General features: G+C 44.3%; 1 protein-coding gene across 1 annotated transcript in view; it reads right to left on the minus strand.

The window, feature by feature from the left end:
- Positions 1 to 15,071, minus strand: part of KSR2 (kinase suppressor of ras 2) — a 569,936-nt gene that overhangs the window by 448,917 nt on the left and 105,948 nt on the right. The window contains exon 3 of the mRNA XM_044290777.1: positions 656 to 806. Within this exon, the coding sequence (XP_044146712.1) occupies positions 656 to 806 (151 nt within the window). The remainder of the gene's footprint in view (positions 1 to 655; positions 807 to 15,071) is intronic.

Here is a 15,071-nt window from a genome sequence, read left to right on the forward strand (position 1 = left end):
GCCAGGTAAGTGGAGAAAGAGGCATTTTTTTCAATACAATACAAAGTGTATTTTCTTTCAATACAGTATTGATTTATAAAAAAAAAAAAAAAAAAAAAATGATGTAACATACAGTACATTTTAAGACGTCTAGATATCCACTATATGAGTTGTCTACTAGTTGGTCTATAAATCTGTGTACTTTCACAAATGATTGAAAAAGGTAAATTCCATACACTACGATCTGCTTAGCAACTGTCCAAGTAGAAGACATTTTCCACAATCTTCCCATGTGTTATCTACTGTGGTCACATAATGAAATTACAGTTTTTCTTTTTTTGCAGAAAACATACACAGCAAAGAAGCAAATCAACACAAAATCCCCCATGTTATTTTGGGCAAAATGATCATAGCATCTGGTTGCATTCCCTGAAAATCAATTTCTAAATTGAATGCAATTTACTATTATGGGCAGGATTTTTTTTTTCCAGTCTGTTGGACATTTTATTAGCAATTTACCATATGTATGAAGGCATACTCTCACACAGTCCTATTGTTATGTTTCTATATTTGATATACTCCACACTTGGGGTAGTAGCTGCTCTTCTCATTCCTCTTACATACAGGTCCAATTATTTTTTATAATGCATTCACAAGTGGTATTATGTGTCCTTACCTGACTTGTGCACACTCCGTAGACAGGAGAGGGAGGCATTTAACCGGTCACATTCTTCACTGCTGGCACCAAACTTTCCCAATGTCTCACAGACCTGCTCATCACTCATTTCTAACAGTTCCTCCAGAGTCAGCTGTCCAGGGTCGATCTCCTGCAACAACAGCGGAATAAAAGTATTATTGTGTTAACCTGGAGTACGTGGACATCAGTAATAAACTACACCTTTATTATCACCAGCAGTAAGAGTGTAGAAGAGGACAATGATATTGATCTACATCTTATTATACTACCCTCAATGACAGATAATATTCAGGAGGCAAGCATATGGAAGAATAGGCTCAATATTCAGCATTTCTGTTAATCTGAAGTTATAAATTGGTGGGGTCCTACCACTGGGATCCCCACCGATCACAAAAATATGGGCCCGTACCCTGTAAACCTCTCGCCCACACCAAATGAATGGAGCAGGTCAAGTATGCACACTGCCACTCCATTCATCTCTAAGAAACTTGAGGGGATAGGAGAGTACAGCGCTTGGCTATTTACAGCAGGTCCCGTAGGGGATGAATGGAGCTGCAGTGCAAATCTAATCCTGTGAATAACTTCAAATTACTGTAATACCCCCTCTAACCTCTAGAGTGAAGAAAATGACAGAACTACTAATAGTGGAGCACATTAAATAAATAATGTTATGGTATACGTTGGCTTCTAATCAATTTGCCAGTGCTGCTCCTTGTATACAAAACAAAAATAGGGGCTCATGCACATAACTAGGTTTATAGTAAGGCTTTGTCAAGCATGCCATCACGTAAAGATAGGATTGTATGTATACAGAGATGTTTTTTTTATAATCAACATTAAAAAAGATGGCTAATATCAGACCATGTTTTCCCATGTTTTTAGTGATAAAGTATTATACAGTAAATAATACTTGTCCAATACATTTTGTAATTGAAATTAAAGTACCCCAGGCCTGGGGGTATCTGCAGATATTATTTTATGTTTTGCATTGTTATGTAATGTACATCAGCATGATATTGTATGGTTGGCAGGGGCAGGGTTAACCACTCTGTTCCTCCCCTCTTGGTAAGAGTAAGCTGGTCCTGCTTCCTGCCAGGAGGGGGGAGTTCGAGCCAGGACAGTGAGGAGTAAGGAAGCACGTCCAATTGCTCCTACTCCAATTGTCTTATGGACCAGTCTTGATCCAATTCTCCTGTGAGACCACTATTCCAAAGAGACTGCAAGAACACCAAGATAGCACTTTCCTAGAAGCTACAGAGCGATATAGACAGCAGAGTGACGAGGAAGCCACAGCATTACAGATCCTGATGCAGGTGAGGGAATACAGTTCAGACACCTATCACCTAGATAATATCCAGGACAGACAAACACAGAGCCTGCATTACACAGTGGACACCTATGTCCACAGGTGCCAGTTTATAGCTGATGGCCTGAAGTTGAAAGGAAAAGTCATCAGCAAGATAGCACATCAGAGATGTCATCAATTTCCCTATATCTCCCTATCATCTGGGGACAGAAAGTGCACTTTGTATCAACTACTGCTGGAGGTACTACATGTTATATTTTGCACTAAGTATAGAGAGACTTTTATACTTTTACTTGTGGCCTGATTCTTTATAACACCAGAGAGCAAAGGCCTGAGGGAGTACCCCATGACACAACACCTCATCAGGGCCACTACCACTCCCATCTGGTGTGGTGGCTGGCACTGCACAATAAAGTTCAGTATTACAAATCCCAACTGTAACGGATCTCCTAGCACCCCGACCGGGTACCTCCGTTGATGGATGCTCCCAGTGCTTCCCGAGGACTCCAAGCACTCCGCTTTACACCAAAACCACCACAGGAGCCAGGAACAGCTCTTACAAGAGCTAGTAGTTATAGCCAGGGGAGTATAGCAAATCTTCAGCGTATAGCAATCCCCACACACATGAGACGAGGCTCTATGTTGAATGGCAGCAACTCTTTCATGGGTTATTTTTCAGCCTTTTATGCAGGTCTCCTAGCAAGGGACACTCCTCCTGGTGCCCTTGTAGAAGACTGTGACAGTTTATATTTTAGCCAATCACATGCATTTACAGTATTGAAACCTTCCCAGCAATTGTACACAAAACCCCCTTCCCTCTGTCTGTAACGCAATCAACAAAAGCCAATGAGCATTGTCTTTGACGCAATTAACTAACACGCATTGTCTTTGACGCAATTAACTAACACACTTGCATTGTCTGAGACGCAATTAACTAACACACTGGCATTGTCTGAGACGCAATCAACAAAATACAATTACCAATAACACAAAGGCTACAACCCACATAGACTCCTCCCCTCTGCCTATGATATAATCATGGTCCACTATGGTTAACATAATTATAACAGGCAGGAGAATACACAATGTCCTCTGTCCTGGAGACAACCGAGTTGTAATTCAATTATCTCTCAGGACAGAGGGCAATCGCCAATACACACAGAGAGACAATGGAACAGACCTCACTACTCAATGTATACAATGTCCCACCCTTTACAATACACATAGACATTTAACATCCTAACATAGCACAAATTAGTTGTAAAAGTCTCTTGGGCCTGGCTGTACTCATGGCTTTTCTGTCCAAAACAGTTCCACAGATTTAAGCTGTGCGGCCAGTCTGTCTTCTCCTGATTTGTTTTTATGAGGAGGTGAGTAGAAGCCTGGACAGAGGGGCGGCTGTGGATGTAGTGTTTCTGGATTTTGCAAAGGCTTTTTAATAGGTAAAGTAAGGTCTATAGGCTTGGAAAGTATAGATTGCAATTGGATTGAAAACTGGCTGAAGGACCGTGTCCAGAGAGTTGTGGTCCATGATTCCTATTTAGAATGGTTCCAGGTTATACTGTAAGTGGTGTACCCCAATTTTCAGTGCTGGGTCCTCTATTATTTAATTTATTTTTAATGATATTGAGGACTGGATTAATAGCACCATTTCTATTTTTGCAGATGACACTAAGCTGTGTAGAACTGTACGGTCTACGGAAGATGTCCACATACTACAAGCTGACTCTCTGAGTGATTGGGCATCAACTTGGAAAATGAGGTTCAATGTGGACAAATGTAAAGTTATGCATATTGGTAGTAATAATCCCTGTGCTTCATATGTCCTAGGTTATGTAGTACTGGGAGAGTCACTTATAGAGAAGGATTTGGGTGTCCTTGTAGATGGTAGATTAAATAACAGCATACAATGTCAATCAGCTTGTTACTGCACATGATAAGTGATTTTGTTTCTATGGTAAATTCACATGCTATGAAAGCTTTTATTGGAGCAGTTAAGAATGATATAACGGTCTTGAGACAACATGAACAAGTTGTATTGTCTAAACCCAATATTACTTCTAGAGAAATAATGGATTTGTAGGGTTTGTCCAATAACTCCAATCTCACCATTAAACCCACCGACAAGGGTGGTGGGATCATGGTTATGGACACCTCCAAATATACACAAGAAATTTACAGACAGTTGAATGAACCAGGTACTTATGAACAATTGAATAGTGGACCTAGATTTGATATCGCTAGAGAAATTGTGGGATTATTGGCAAAAGCTGAGGAATCCAATATTATAGATAAACAGCTTAAATAATTTTTGACTGTAACATCTCCAGTGACCCTTGTAATATATGTATAGCCCAAGATTCATAAGAGGTTGGAGGACCCTCCAGGGCCGGAACTTTATTTTTGTAATATTACAATTTTTTGGGATAAAGTATTGAGAGAATATGCGGTTGGGGCAAGGTCATATATCAGAGACACTGGTGATTTTATAAACAAACTAAAAGCTAAATGTCGAATGAGGCTATATTGGCCTCTGTCGACATTGTATCACTATATATGTACTTCCATCAGTCATGCTAGGGGTTTACTAGCAGTTGAGAGAGTACTGGACAATTCTGTCTATTCAAATGAAACAAGGAAATTTATTTTGGATCTTTTGGTAATGTCTTTAACGGGTAATTATTTTTCATTTCAAGGCAAGTTCTTTTTGCAGAAGATGGGCGCTGCAATGGGCTCAAATGCCGGGCCCACTCATGCAAATATCTATGTACGTTCACTTGAGGAACGTTTTGTCTATGTATCTCCCCACTTCAACCAAGTTTTGTCGTGGTGGAGGTACATAGACAACATTTTCCTTATTTGGACTGGATCTATGGAGACATTAATGGAATTCCATCAGTACTTGAATTCCATTGATTATCAGATCCGATTTACAGTGACAGCATCTAGAGAAAGAGTAAAAGATACTCAGGTGTAAATTGACCAGGACCAGTTGCATACAGATCTTAACATCAAGCAAACAGACAGAAATACACTGTTACACTATACCAGTGTGACCACTATACCAGTGGTCACACTAGGAAAATGGTGAACTCTTTACCATACAGTCAAATGTTAAAGGGAAGAGAATAGTGGATGTAGAAGAACATGCAGATCGAGCATTACAGAATATGGAAAATTTATTTACGGCTAGAGGTTACCCCCAGGAACCTAGTGCATAGACATGCACTGAGGGCCAAAGCAATACCGAGGGAGGAACTTTTGAAATCAAATGAGTTAAGTCGCTCTATTGAACGCATAGTAAGGAAGCATTGGGGTATCTTGAAGCATAGCTATCCTTTAATAGATGCTTTTAGAGATCCCCCAATGATGGCGTATAAGAGATCTCACAGCATTAGGGACAGGGTAGTAAGTTCTGTGGTACCTGAGAGTGGAAGCATGAGACAGACATTTCTTAGAACCAGACGCACAGGTTGTTTTCCCTGTCTAGGATGTGTAAATTGTAAGTTAATTAATAAGGGCTCTGTCTTCATACACCCTATAACAAATAAGAGGTTTGATAGTAAACATTATATTACATGTGATTCATCCTGGGTGATTTATGTATTATGGTGTCCTTCTAAAATGTTGTATGTAGGAGAGACTACTTGTGATATGAAAACCAGATTGAATAACCGTAGACAGACCATTAGAAACAAGAGAGGGGATTTACCAGTGTCAAAACACTTTGCAGAAAAAAATCATAAGAAAAGTGAATTAAGGTTCATGATTTTAGACCATATCAAAATATCAAAAAGAGGCAGGTTATCTCAATTAAAGAAAAATGAGTTGAGGTGGATTTTTCGCCTGGACTCATTAAAACCAAAAGGTCTAAATGTTGATTTTAGAGTGACCGGGGGGATGATGAGTTAGGGCGTTCCATTCCATTGCTCTGCCTTTTACTTACAAATTTCAGCTATTATGACAAGTGAATTACTGATATTTATATTACTATTGGTAAATAACTGTAACGATTGAATACTTATCTGTCATGATTATATATATAACCCCTGCACTGCCAGTCTATGTACAGTAAGCAATGCACTGCCAGTGTGTGTGTATATATATATATATATATATATATATATACAGGGAGTGCAGAATTATTAGGTAAATGAGTATTTTGACCACATCATCCTCTTTATGCATGTTGTCTTACTCCAAGCTGTATAGGCTCGAAAGCCTACTACCAATTAAGCATATTAGGTGATGTGCATCTCTGTAATGAGAAGGGGTGTGGTCTAATGACATCAACACCCTATATCAGGTGTGCATAATTATTAGGCAACTTCCTTTCCTTTGGCAAAATGGGTCAAAAGAAGGACTTGACAGGCTCAGAAAAGTAAAAAATAGTGAGATATCTTGCAGAGGGATGCAGCACTCTTAAAATTGCAAAGCTTCTGAAGCGTGATCATCGAACAATAAAGCGTTTCATTCAAAATAGTCAACAGGGTCGCAAGAAGCGTGTGGAAAAACCAAGGCGCAAAATAACTGCCCATGAACTGAGAAAAGTCAAGCGTGCAGCTGCCAAGATGCCACTTGCCACCAGTTTGGCCATATTTCAGAGCTGCAACATCACTGGAGTGCCCAAAAGCACAAGGTGTGCAATACTCAGAGACATGGCCAAGGTAAGAAAGGCTGAAAGACGACCACCACTGAACAAGACACACAAGCTGAAACGTCAAGACTGGGCCAAGAAATATCTCAAAACTGATTTTTCTAAGGTTTTATGGACTGATGAAATGAGAGTGAGTCTGGATGGGCCAGATGGCTGGATTGGTAAAGGGCAGAGAGCTCCAGTCCGACTCAGACGCCAGCAAGGTGGAGGTGGAGTACTGGTTTGGGCTGGTATCATCAAAGATGAGCTTGTGGGGCCTTTTCGGGTTGAGGATGGAGTCAAGCTCAACTCCCAGTCCTACTGCCAGTTTCTGGAAGACACCTTCTTCAAGCAGTGGTACAGGAAGAAGTCTGCATCCTTCAAGAAAAACATGATTTTCATGCAGGACAATGCTCCATCACACGCGTCCAAGTACTCCACAGCGTGGCTGGCAAGAAAGGGTATAAAAGAAGAAAATCTAATGACATGGCCTCCTTGTTCACCTGATCTGAACCCCATTGAGAACCTGTGGTCCATCATCAAATGTGAGATTTACAAGGAGGGAAAACAGTACACCTCTCTGAACAGTGTCTGGGAGGCTGTGGTTGCTGCTGCACGCAATGTTGATGGGGAACAGATCAAAACACTGACAGAATCCATGGATGGCAGGCTTTTGAGTGTCCTTGCAAAGAAAGGTGGCTATATTGGTCACTGATTTGTTTTTAGTTTTGTTTTTGAATGTCAGAAATGTATATTTGCGAATGTTGAGATGTTATATTGGTTTCACTGGTAAAAATAAATAATTGAAATGGGTATATATTTGTTTTTTGTTAAGTTGCCTAATAATTATGCACAGTAATAGTCACCTGCACACACAGATATCCCCCTAAAATAGCTAAAACTAAAAACAAACTAAAAACTACTTCCAAAAATATTCAGCTTTGATATTAATGAGTTTTTTGGGTTCATTGAGAACATGGTTGTTGTTCAATAATAAAATTAATCCTCAAAAATACAACTTGCCTAATAATTCTGCACTCCCTGTATAGAGAGAGAGAGATGACTGGGGGAGGGTAAATAATGTATATAGAGAGAGGAATGGAAGACTGTATCTATATACAGTACATTATATACCCTACTCCTGTCCTCCCTCAGTACAGTAGATATCCTAATGCCATGCGCAGCAGCCACGTGCAGTCCCGCATGGAGCTATCTTGATCGCTCTCTCTAAGGGTCCATTCACACGTCAGTATTTTTACCTTTTCAGATAAACGTTCCTGTTTTTTGCGGATCCGAAAATCTGGATGACATGAGGATGCTTTTAGCATGTCTTCTGCATTTTTGACGGATCCATTGACTAGAATGGCATAGCGGAACACAAAATCGGACAAATAGTAGGACAGGGTATATTTTTTTCCTGGATCCGAATAAACGGAACCCACGGAACGGAACGGAATCGGAGAGCACCATGAATGCTGTCCGATTATTTGCGGATTCCATTGAAAATGAATGGATCCGCATAACGTTCAGTTTTTAATCGGAACAGATGCGGAACACCAAAACGGACGTGTGAATGGACCCTAAGGCTGGTTTCACACGGGCGTTGTGGGAAAATGTGTGATTTTTCCATGCGAGTGCAAAGCTTTTTAATGCATTTTGCACGAGCGTGAGAAAAATCGGCATGTTTGGTACTCAGACCCGAACTTCATCACAGAAGTTCGGTGATCAGTGTTGTGTAGATTTTATTATTGTCCCTTCTTACATGGTTATATTAAATAATAGCATTCTTAATACAAAGTGCTTAGAAAAATGTCCATTGAGGGGTTAAAAATAATAAACTAATTTAACTCTCCTCTTCTTTCTACTTTCTTCAGGACCTAACTCAATGACCTTTGATGACGTCACTGCGCTCATTACATGGTCCATCACATGGTCCATCACCATGGTGATGGACCGTGTGATGAGCGCAGCAATGTCACAACAGGTCCTTTTCATCAAAAAAGAAAGAAGACATGCCAGGCTGAGCGTTCAAGTGCATTAAGGTGAGTTTATAAAATAATATATTTTTTTTAACCCCTCCATCACTATTTTACTAAGCATTCTGCATTAAGAATGCTATTATTTTCCCTTATAACCATGTTATAAGGGAAAATAATAAAGATCGGGTCCCCATCCCGATCGTCACCTAGCAACCATGCGTGAAAATCGCACCGCATCCGCACTTGCTTGCGGATGCTTGCGATTTTCATGCAGCCCCATTCACTTCTATAGGGCCTGCGTTGCATGAAAAACGCACAATATAGAGCTTGCGGCGATTTTCACGCAACGCACCAGTGATGCGTGAAAATCACCGCTCATGCGCACAGCCCCATTGAAGTGAAGGCTAACTCCCTCCCCAGGCCGTTACAGCAGGATCCTGGCTACAATCAGGACCGGCTCCCGCTGTGATCTGGAGCCCTGCAGACTGTGCTTGGATTAATAGCGCAGACAGCAAGGGCTTAAAAGACCCGCACATGCTGCGCTGATTCGGCACTCTGGACATCGCGTGGCTGCAAGAAAGCAAATTAATCAAATTAATTTGGTTAATCGTGCAGCCCTAGTTAGAAGGGATTGAGAAATTAAAGAAATGACCACTCCTTCCTGCTGGATCCCATTCTGGCTTTGGCTCAAAAACTGCATCATACGGCTTTGTGTGAAAACACCCTTATAAATATTTTACTCTTCCTTTGCCATCACCGATCTTGATTTACAACCCATATTACAGACCATCCTCACCCACCACATCATTCACAATGCTGCACAATTATAAGCGTACAGTGTTTATTTTGATGCTTGGCATTTTAAAAAGCAAAGGCTATTTTTTACTTTAATACAATAAAAATTAAACCATTTATATATAAAAACAAAACTTTTATACACACAGCTGTTTAAAAAAAAAAGCCGAAACGTGCCTGGGGCTATAAGAGAAAATACTGTAACTCTGGGTCCCATAGGGCTGACAGCGTGATAGCATGCTAGTGAATAATTAACAAATACATAATTAACAGCTCCAGAGGGACAAGTAAACACTGCGTCCCTGTGTTAAGTACCAGGTTTCTGGCAATGAATCTTTTTCAATAACATAGTGTAGATAAATGATCCTTCGAGAGTAAGACTAGAAAACAAAAAAGTTCTTCTATAAAAACCACATCTCTCGCCGTCTTCTTATGAATTTATATATTACAAAAATCTGCATTATTATCGGTCTTATAATTTTTACCTTTTATTTTTTTAATCAAATACACTTTTTTCAAACTTCGCCTATACTTTACTATGGTCGATTCCAGGCTCCTATATGCTAAACAGAGGTATCACATGCCACGTAGAAGAAAGCAGCTTAATTACAGAACACAGGGGTCATCCACGCCGGTCTTAAGTCTCTCTGTACTGCTGGAGGAAGCACCAAAGTTAGGCCTCTTCCACACTACTGTATGGCTATTTCAGTGTTTTGCGGTCCGTTTTTTAACGGATACGTTGTTTCGTTTCCGTTTCGGTTCCGTTTTTCCGTATGGCATATACAGTATACAGTAATTACATAGAACAAATTGGGCTGGGCATAACATTTTCAATAGATGGTTCCGCAAAAAACTTGGAACCTGCCACAGAACCTGATTTGCGGGCAATAAGGCTCCATTCACACGTCCTGCAACGTGTTTTGCGGATCCACGGAGCCGCGGATTTGCAAAACACGGACAGCAGCAATGTGTGTTTCGCATTTTGCAGACCGCACATTGCCGGCACTATAGAATATGCCTATTCTTGCGGACAAGAATAGGACATGTTCTATTTTTTTCGGGAACGGAATTGTGGACCCGGAAGTGCGGGTCCGCAATTCCGTGTCCGGGCAGCACATCGTGCTGCCCCATAGGAATTAATGGGTCCGCAATTCCGTTCCGGAAATTGCGGACGTGTGAATGGAGCCTAATAGGACATGTTCTCTCTTTCAACGGAACAGAAAAACGGAAATACGGAAAAGGAAATGCATACGGAGTACTTTTTTTTTTTTTTTTTCGGAACCATTGAAATGAATGGTTCCGTATACGGACCGTACACGGAACGCAAAAAACGGCCTGCAAAACGGAAAAAAAAACAGTACTGTGAAAGAGGCCTTACATGGAGGCGCAGGCCTCTACATAACCTTGGTGCTTCCTCCAGCAGATCGTGCAACATACTGTAAGAGAATGTCTGGAGTGGTAGTGGATGGAAGATACGTACCACCGGGGGTCGTGGCCCTGGTGGAGTAAGAGCAGGGTGGGTGTCTGTTCCCCACGGACCACCACGGGTGGACAGGTTTCAGGTGTTGGTGTCAGTCTACACTGATCCTGGCAGGTTGGTTATCTCTGGCCTTAGTTGGGTAGGGAAGGAGTTAATCCTTCACTATGCTTGCTGGGTGTGGTCTGCCTGCTACACCCAGGGCTGTGAATATAGGTTTGATGCTCACTGACTGTGGGGCTACTGATGAAGTGTGGTCTCCTGTCTCACTGCAGGAAGCTGATCGCTCGGTCGGGCTGAGCGCTGTAGTCCGCTTGTCTACCAAGGACTGCCCAATTGCTGCAGGCTCAGCGAAGGACCAAAAGAAGGGGATCCTGTGGCCGGAGCCAATCCCTTGTCCAGGCCGACACGTGGCCTGTCTAACTTGCATGAACTTGGACAAACCCACCCCATGACAAGGTGTAGTACTGACCACGGATGTGAGAGACTGTGTGAACAGGCACCAAGACGCCTGCAGCGTTTGGGGATCCTTTGTGGGAGGTGGGGGTTTATGGACATTGCTGTTGTGTTGAATTGCACAGTTTTGATGTGATGCACTGGAGTGAATAAAAGAGCACGGTTTGGACACAAAGCCTGTCTCCTGAGCCTCTATACTGCCACCGCTACCATCTGCCTACCAGAGCAAACCCCCACAATTGGTGGCTTCAGCGGGCAAACGGCAGTGAGGCTGAAAATTGTGCTGTTTGGACTATTTGTCATATATTAAGCCAGCAAGTTTTGTGGCTCCAGATAAGATGGAGGAGGCTATTAGACACTTGGTGCAAAGTAATGAGGAGGCTACTCGGAGACATGAGGAAGCCCTGAGAGACCAGCGGCAGTTGAATAGTCTACTGGCCCAGCAACTGGCGACTATGCAGGAGTCCATGCGTGTGTTACAACAACAAGCCGTCCCGGGGGGGACCGCAATCCTACCTGCTGCCCGGGATAAGGTGCGCTCAGCGTTAAGAAAGATGGGCCCCGAGGATGATATCGAGGCGTTCCTGATGGTCTTCGAACACACTGCGGAACAGGAAAGGTTACCAGCAGAACAGTGGGCCGAAGTAGTGGCGCCATTTTTAGTGGGTGACGCACAAAAGGCCTACTTCGACCTCAGTCAGGAGGAAGCCAAGAGCTATGAGAGGCTGAAGGGGGAGGTGTTGGCTCGTCTTGGGGTTAATACCTATGTGCGTGCACATCGAGTCTACCAGTGGGCTTTCTCAGAGTCCCGGCCTGCTCGGTCCCAGGCCTATGACCTGTTACACCTCGTAAAAAAAATGGCTGCAGCCTGAGACATTGAGCCCCTCACAGATGGTGGAACGTGTGCTGGTGGATCGTTTGGTGCGTACCCTCCCAAGAGCAATACAGCGCTGGGTGGGACAAGGTGATCCAGGCACCCTGGATCAAGTTGTTGGCCTAGTCGAGAGATACATGGCAACCCAGGACTTGGTCCGAGAGTCTGCCTTCCTGCAAAAGCCGCGTTCACTCTCCCTGCCACAAAGGGGACCTGAGAAGGGGGCTCAACCGCTTAAGGGGGGGAGGTGATTTCCACTCCTGGGAGGCCAAACCTGGGGAGACGAGAGGCCCCGGGGATTAGATGTTGGCACTGTCAGGGCCTGGGACACATTGCTGCCAACTGCCCGAGGGCGGCAGAGCCCATGGACTGTGGGTTCGCACGCCGGTCCTCCTTTTTCGGCCAGCCGGTGTATGTTGCTGCTTCACTGCTGTCCACTGATACACCTCCGTTGTGTGCCATCTCTATTAATGGACACCTAGTTAAGGCATTGCTAGACTCAGGGAGCTTAGTGACCCTCGTGCACGAGTCCCTGGTGGCCAGTCGCGGCCCAGGCAAGCAAACCATCAGGATTGTGTGCATTCATGGGGACCAGCGAGAATATCCTACAACCTGTGTGACCTTGTCTACCCTTGGAAGGGAGATACAGCAGGTGGTTGGGGTGGGGCGACAAATCCCTTACGCTGCCATCCTAGGTAGGGATTGTCCCCTGTTTTGGTCTCTCTGGGAGGGACGGGGTGCAGAGCCGGTGCCCGTTGATCCTGAAGAGGGGCTACCAGCTGTAGGGGTCACCAATAAGGAGGAAGAGTGTCAACCCGATAGCTTGTACCTAGAAGGTTTGGCTGGTGAGCCAGTGACAGCCCCATCTGTTCCAGAACTAGAAGTATCCCGAGACACATTCGGGACCGCCCAGCTCCAGGATCCTACATTGTCACGGGCCAGAGAAGGGGTGACTGTCATCAATGGAGTGGCTCAACACCCGGGAGCCGACTCGGAATTTCCCCACCTGGCCTGTAACCAGGACCTACTGTACCGGGTCGACAAAGTCCGGCAAGAGGTAATAGAACAGTTGGTGGTACGCCAGCCATACCGCCGCATGGTATTAGACCTAGCGTATACTCATATGTTAGGAGGACATCTGGGGGTCCAGAAAACTCAGGAACGTATACTGCAGCGTTTCTATTGGCCGGGGATATATGAGGAAGTCAGGAGGTTTTGCCAGTCCTGTCCAGAGTGTCAGAAGACCAGCCCCCAGCCTCATTATCGTAGTCCCCTGGTGCCCATGCCCATTATTGAAGTACCTTTCGAAAGGGTCGCAATGGACCTGGTAGGCCCCATTAACAAGTCAGCCAGAGGCCACCAACATATCCTGGTTATAGTAGACTACGCTACTCGCTACCCTGAGGCGATACCCCTGCGCCACACGTCAGCCAAGCTGATAGCCAAGGAGCTGATGGGGATGTTCTCCCGGGTGGGGATCCCAAAGGAGATATTGACGGACCAAGGGACCCCTTTCATGTCCAAAGTGATGAGGGAGCTCTGCAAAATATTAAATATTAAGCACTTGCGTACTTCCATCTATCACCCCCAAACTGACGGGCTGGTGGAACGCTTTAATAAGACCCTAAAGTCCATGCTCAAGAGAGCGGTGGCAAAAGATGGAAAGGACTGGGACCTCTTGCTGCCCTATGTGTTATTTGCGGTGCGAGAAGTGCCCCAGGCGTCCACGGGGTTCTCACCGTTTGAGCTGTTATATGGTAGGCATCCCCGAGGCCTGTTGGATATCGCTAAAGAGGCATGGGAGCAACAGCCTACCCCTCACAAAAGCATAGTCGAGCACATTGAGAAGATGCAGGACCGGATAGGAACAGTTCTGCCCATAGTCCGTGAACATATGGAAGCGGCACAGCTGGCCCAGAGCCGCGTGTACAACCGGGCCGCCCAGGTAAGGACGTTTAACCCGGGCGACCGAGTGTTAGTACTAGTGCCCACCGTAGACAGCAAATTCCTGGCCAGGTGGCAAGGACCATATGAGATAAGAGAGAAATTAGGCCCCGTGAATTACAGGGTATACCAGCCAGGAAGGCGGAAGCCTGAGCAGGTGTACCACGTTAATTTACTTAAAGCCTGGAAAGATAGAGAAAGTCTCCTTGGGGATGACCCGCGCTTTGTCTTGGCTGCAGAGAACGTCCCCGGCCCTACAGTGGTACCAGAGGACACCCCTGCAGTAAAGATAGGTAGCGGTTTGTCGACTAAGCAGACTCAAGAAGTGAAGGCGTTCATTAGCAGGAATAAAGACGTGTTCTCTGATCTTCCGGGACGTACCAATCTCGTCCAACATGACATTGTCACCGAGCCCCAGGAAAAGGTCCGTTTACGACCGTACCGGGTACCGGAGGCTCGGCGACAAGCCATTTCAGAGGAAGTAAAGTTTATGCTGAAGTTAGGGGTCATTGAGGAGTCTAGAAGCGAGTGGGCTAGCCCGATCGTTCTTATCCCAAAGCCCGACAGATCATTACGTTTTTGTAATGATTTCCGGAAACTAAACGAGATTTCAAAGTTTGATGCCTATCCCATGCCGCGAGTAGATGAGTTAATAGAGCGAATGGGTGAAGCCAGGTATTTCTCGGTGATAGATCTCACAAAAGGGTACTGGCAGGTACCTTTAACAGAGACGGCAAAAGAGAAGACCGCCTTTGTCACGCCGGAGGGGCTGTTCCATTATAGAGTGTTGCCCTTCGGGTTGCACGGTGCTCCAGCCACGTTTCAACGGCTGATGGATATCGTCCTCAGACCACATCTCCGGTATGCCTCAGCATATTTAGATGATATAATCATATTTAGCCAGGACTGGGAAAGTCACTTGTCGAAG

Source organism: Bufo gargarizans, chromosome 1, assembly GCF_014858855.1.
Source record: "Bufo gargarizans isolate SCDJY-AF-19 chromosome 1, ASM1485885v1, whole genome shotgun sequence".
Lineage (NCBI taxonomy): Eukaryota > Metazoa > Chordata > Amphibia > Anura > Bufonidae > Bufo > Bufo gargarizans.